At 39.4% G+C, this 6,000-nt stretch overlaps 1 protein-coding gene across 1 annotated transcript in view; it reads left to right on the top strand.

The window, feature by feature from the left end:
• Positions 1–239: 239 nt before the first annotated feature.
• The window catches only part of LOC142337758 (cullin-1-like), a 64,257-nt gene continuing 58,496 nt past the window's right edge, over positions 240–6,000 (top strand). Inside the window, exons 1-2 of the mRNA XM_075387254.1 lie at positions 240–382; positions 4,763–4,936. Of these exons, the coding sequence (XP_075243369.1) occupies positions 248–382; positions 4,763–4,936 (309 nt within the window). The 5' untranslated portion in view covers positions 240–247. The remainder of the gene's footprint in view (positions 383–4,762; positions 4,937–6,000) is intronic.

Genomic DNA, 6,000 nt, shown 5'->3' with positions numbered 1-6,000 from the left:
ACCATAAGTTTTCTTTTAGCGCTTGTTACCAGAATTTTATATCTATAAAAAATAATTACACTAACATTAATTACAAGTTGTAGAGAAATCAATAGGAAATGGCCAGTTTTGATTTTTTTTGTAGAACCAACTGAAAAGCTTTAAATGGTATTGGGGAATAATTGAGAATAAATCTGTTATTCGCCACTGGGCAATGACAGATATCTTTCAATGAAGACCATGCTAATGTTTTATTTCAGAACCAAGTATGAGGCCTGGCAGTAACCCGCGGGCTAATCAAATGGTGCTGTCCGAGACATGGGAGAAGATCAAGAGAGGAATGGACGCCTGTTTTCATGAAAGATCCATGAAGAGATCAGATTGGATGGACCTTCAGACTCAGGTATGTTTTAATATAGGATTATATCCTTCAGATCAGAGGGTAACAACGCGTAACTGATTCCTTAGTTGCCGATCACCCAACAGCAGTCTCCAAGTACTTATATGCGAGGATTTTTAGTGCTCAAACAAATTAGTAAATAGCGCTAATGGTATTTAAATGACTTTCCCGTGCGCTAAAAGCAGTTAAAAGAGTAACAAAATATTGGTAACTTGGTTGTACAGTTCTTGAATTCGGGAACCTCCATGTTATGATGATTGAAGTTGTCAACTTCCATTGTTCAATTCAGCAATTCGGACTTCTTTCGTGCCAAATTCTTTGTTCTGGGTAAAATGAGTATTAAGCAGATCACATGTGGAGAAGTTACATGAAAATCTCAATAGTAAGCTAAAATTTTGAATAGTAATAAAAATTTTAGGATTACTAATCCAAGTGTCCGCATAAAAACAGCAAGTTAACGTTCAATATATTTCAGTGACAAGATTTGAATTTCTTTTGGTCTCTACAGGTGTTGCAGTCACACAAATTCCACCAAGTGCATGGGTCTGATTCGTTTTACCTGATTTTAAAGAATCGTTTTCCAATATTCGGGTTTGGTAATTCGGGTCATATAGAATATCGTATTTAAAATGATCATGCAACAGATTGGCCGGATGACGGGCTCGAAATAAATGATGATTGCTCCCATTACCTGGATGTCACGAGTGGTGTGCCCCAAGGATCCATCCTCGGACCCCTACTGTTCTTGATTTTTATTAATGATCTACCCAACATGAAACCTGAAATAGAAAACTAGGGCTCTGCAGATGACTTTAAAATGATCGCACAGAGCCAAACGGAATTGGAAGCTGGAACCACCCACATCGAAATGTGCAGGGAAAACCAAATGGAGGTTAATGCCTCAAAATGCAAGCTACTGAATCTAAAAGGTCAGCTTTCAGCAAGTCTAAACAAAACTGACCTGAAAGAAGCCCCAGTACAGAGAGACCTAGGGCTCCTCATCTCCTCAAATCTCAACTGGACAGAAAATTGTGAAATCCGGATCCAAAAAGCAACTGGTGCGTTTTTCCAGATAAAGCGTAACATATCAAACAAAAGCAGCATCTCAACAAAGCTACACGCCTACACAGGTTATGTTGTCCCAATCCTTACGTACTGCTCGCAAGCGTGGTATGCCAGCAAGACAAATCTATCGAAATTCGAATCACTTCAGATAAAAGCGACAAAGTGGATTGTCAATGGACAAGTATCAGAATACAAGGAACGCCTTTTAAAGCTCAAACTGCTACCACTTAGTATGTATGCTGAGATGCACGTTTTGCTACTTCTGATATCGCTAGATCGGAATGAATACAGAATTGAATTTGAAATAAAGAACAATAGACTTGCAAAAGTAGATGAAAACTTCTTCCATCGAACAAAGCACCTTTACAACATTGTCTCCCGCGTATACAGAAACTACGGCGAAGTATTCAACAAGCAAACAATAACCAACATCTGCTGGGGATACTTCACAAAAAGTTTTAATCAACTGAACAAGTGCACCTGTCGAATAATGTGCAAATGTGGAACATGTAACATCTGGAAAAAGACAAACTGAAATAGACTGACAAACACTGGGATTGGCACCCCAGGGGCAATAACCCGAAGCTTGTACTACTACTACTAAACCAGTAATAGGGATCGCATTTATTTAAGCGCAATGGAGTAAAAATAAAGGTACTTGGCCCCTTCGGTTGCGGACGTCGGTAACGATCACAAAACTTCGGCGGTCTATGTCAGTTTTCCGGACGGTATTTTTTGCAAATAACAGGCTTACGTGGAGTTCTCGGTACAAAGACAGAGGACGTATATCGAGTTGCAGATTTTCTACGTGCGCAATGAGACTGCTGCTTGTCGAGAAAAACCAGGACACTGCTTTTCGTTTTATACTCTAGAGTATTGAATTATCAGCTTTTGCAGGTTTCCTGAGAACACTCGTAGTTGAAAATTGGTTTGCATTTAAAGCACTTTCAGTTTTTTTGCATATGGAGTGCAGGGGAGCGTATCACAACAGAAGACCAAGGTCTTTTGTCACATCTGTTGTCGCGAAAATGTACCTGGGCAAGACGACCTGGTCAGTGCCTTTGAAGTAGAGACCTTTGCTTTTGGCAAGGTTAAGTGACATGAATTTCGTTGCACACCACCGCCAGATTATACAGATATCAATGTTGAGTGTTACGTGATTTGTTCCAACTATTTTATAATGATCTGCATATCCGGAAGATTTAGACATGACACTGGATGGTAGAGCGTTTGTGGAAGAAGCAGCCCGAGAGTGGAGCTACTAGACTTTCAGTGCCAACATTTGCCAGCTTTTCTTTAATTCATGCAATATTCTGTGGAATGTCTTCTGCAATTCTATGTGGAAGGTGCTGAAAATGAACTGTTGGACTCATGAACTGTTGGACTCACAAGTCACATGAATGCCTCATGTAGATATTCTATAATATTGATCGATGACCTCTTGGGTCCGAAACCATGATGTGCTCGTGTCAATTTTTGAGTGGGAAATTTGAGTTAGTTTGTCGAAAAATAACTCTTTGAGTGATTTTGGAAACGGCTTAAAGGTAATGGCGCTGCAGCTAAAAACATCCTGCTTGTCTCCGTCCATGAAAATTGGGACAATCTCGCTGATTTATCAATTTGAAAGAACTTCAGTTTTGCAAGTGAGTACGTAGAAAAGCAGACGAAGAGACCTTGGCTGTGAGTTCTATAGGTTCTTCAGAAGGGCGTTACCTGGAAAACCAGATGAAGATACCTTGGCAGTTACTTGTATAGGTTCCTGAGAAGGGCGTTCCTGATCTTGTCGGGCTCCTTGGCTTTACTGGCGTCACGTTGAAGTAGAGCGTGTCAACTTTCTTGAAACTGACGCTGCTCAGGCGGTCCTCATTTTGCTCGGATTATGCAGTAGCATAACAGTAACAAAACGAAACATTGCTCTTTGCACAATTACTGGCTGTTTAAAAATGACTGACAGCAATGACTTACACAATGGGGGTGAAATTCTGCCTGTCAAAGCTCACACTGAAATGTTAGCAGAGGAATTCCTAGCCGGCAGTTGTCAGAGCCGTCGTACTGATCATGAAACAACCTCTTCAACTAGTTTCGTCCCATGAGACCGACACTAAATGATTGTTATAGGTACCTCGTGAAGCAACACACAAACAATAACGAGCAATTAAATCGCAAAGAATACAAAAATTTGCTCAAATGTATCGACCGATACGTTTGAGCAAATTGTCCATACTCAGTTGACGAAGACATCAAGCAACTAGGTACACCTCCACCAAAGATGGAAGAAGGGGAACAAACGCTGCCACGAATTGCACGTATCCGACTAGCACAACTGAGAACTGGATACTGTCCCCTGCTAAACTCTTACTTGAGTAGGATCTGTGACAATGTTGATAACCGCAGTCCAAAATGTGATGTAGCACCACATGACTTAAACCACATTTTCAACTGCAGTAAGATTACCACGGGCCTGAAATTATTTGACCTGTGGGAAAGACCAGTAGGGATAGCCAAATGGCTGGACTAAATTCCATCCGTCCCATAGGACCACACTGCACAGAATAGTCCGCCTTCCTTGGCCCGTTCCCCTGATGTTGACGATGCCCCTTCTGGTCCCCTAACCCGGGGACCGCATGTCATTCACCACGGCGTAGATGCAGAAGGTCGCCGCACCGCAAGCAAGTTGCGGATAAGCAGTCACACGAATTCAGTATTATGATACGAATGCAACTATGTTACCAGTTATAAACGGCAATAAGCCTTTTCTGGAATATTGAAAAGTTGTCCGTTATTCAGATTCCGTCCAGAGTATTTAAATTTTTGTCCGGGATTTCAAAATTTTGTCAGGAATAGAAATTTCCAGCATGCCGGAAACCATCCCAGCAACACGAGTTCGGCTCAACACATTTTGTCATTGTGAAGTGCTAAAAACTAAATTGTAAATTTAAAAATACGTGATCTGATCGTTTTCAAAGAAAAACAGGCTTTTTGAAATGAACTGTTGCAACGCATTGTTGTTTTCTGCAAATATATTGAGATGATTATATTTTTAAATTTTAGTATTGAAAATCTTTGTCTTTCGAATGAGTAAACTGAAAATTCCACTAATCATTTTTTTTTACTTATATATGTATACGAGTTTGTACAGTTAGCAGAAATTTGTATATGAATTCAAGAAATATAGCAACGTATATTTCAGTAATCTGCGTCAACACGGTGAAGTGCAGAGATTCAACGTTTCTCAGATCCCCGCGTATACATAAATATCCAATTTTGCTAATATAGGAGGAAATGAAGCAATTGAGTGTAGTATTTTCTGCCTTGTAGGTGTACAACTTGGCTGTTGATACTTCAATGGGACCCAATGAAGGTCCGAGTGGTTCCAGCGCTCGACCTTCATCCCGATCGAACAAAAAGGACGCCACAACAAACAAAAAGTGTGCTGAAGTGTATGAGAAAGTGAAGAGTTACTTAAATGTTTACCTCCAGAAAATATCCGAGGTGAGCCAACACGTAATTTTATAGGTTACACTCAAACTTTTCTCGTTCTTTCGTTGTGTTTCCAAAGAAATGTTTTACAGGTTGCATTTTAAAACTTCCAAGCATCGAATTGCTTTTGATGTGTTTTGCAAACTGAGTCTTAAGTCTTTTGTAATTTTTGGTTTAATTAAATCCATATCTTTTGCAGAAAATAGAATGTGAAAAGTGTTGGGATCCCATTCAGTGTTTTAAGCAGATAGAGGCGCACTTGGGGCTACTGTGAAATCTACTAAGTTGTCTTTATTTTCTCGATGTATCATTTTGTCATGCTTATTGCTGACGTCATTTTGATAACCGATTACAATGGTCACTTTATGCGTGTCAGTAAACATGAATGAATTAGATCATGTTTATAAATAGATATAGTCAGAATATATGAATTTGCTTTGCCTCTGTACATCAAGTGGAATAATATTTGATGTCATAACTTGCTAAATCTGTTGAGATCTTACTGAACAGAGATTTCTTTATAATGAACTTTAAATCAGATTAGAGGACTCGAGTTGTGAACGATTTGCATTTACTACAAGAATAGTGACCATACGGGCAATGAGGACAGGTCGTTGATTGGAATTTCTTAAGCTTTAAGTACCAAAAAAAATATTGGTTATTGCTCCTGTCTCGCAATAGTGATCTTGTATAATGCTTAATTGACTAATTGAAAATGTTTTTACTGTTAATTTGGATGGTAGCTTAGTAAATACAGAAATGTTATCGATCCCAAAGACCGATACACTGCGCTTCTCTTTGATTGAAATGTACCAGGTTATTAAATGTGTCTCATTTCTGGCAAGTTTCAGTGTAATAACGATTCTCCACATTGCAGAAATTGTGTTATGTTAATAAAACGAGGAGGCTCGTCAATGTTCCGACCCCCCCCCCCCCCCCCCTCATCCACATTCTTGACTTAATTGGCTACCAAATGATGAAGAGATAGACATTCAAAAAGATACATATCATTCAATAAAACACCAATGGAATAAAAAAATGCCACACTAGAAGCCCGACGAAACTTGTTGTTGATA

Source organism: Convolutriloba macropyga, chromosome 4 (genome assembly GCF_964194025.1).
Source record: "Convolutriloba macropyga chromosome 4, txConMacr16.3, whole genome shotgun sequence".
NCBI lineage: Eukaryota > Metazoa > Xenacoelomorpha > Acoela > Convolutidae > Convolutriloba > Convolutriloba macropyga.
Note: the sequence above shows the minus strand (reverse complement) of the source record. Positions and strands in the feature narration are given on the sequence as shown.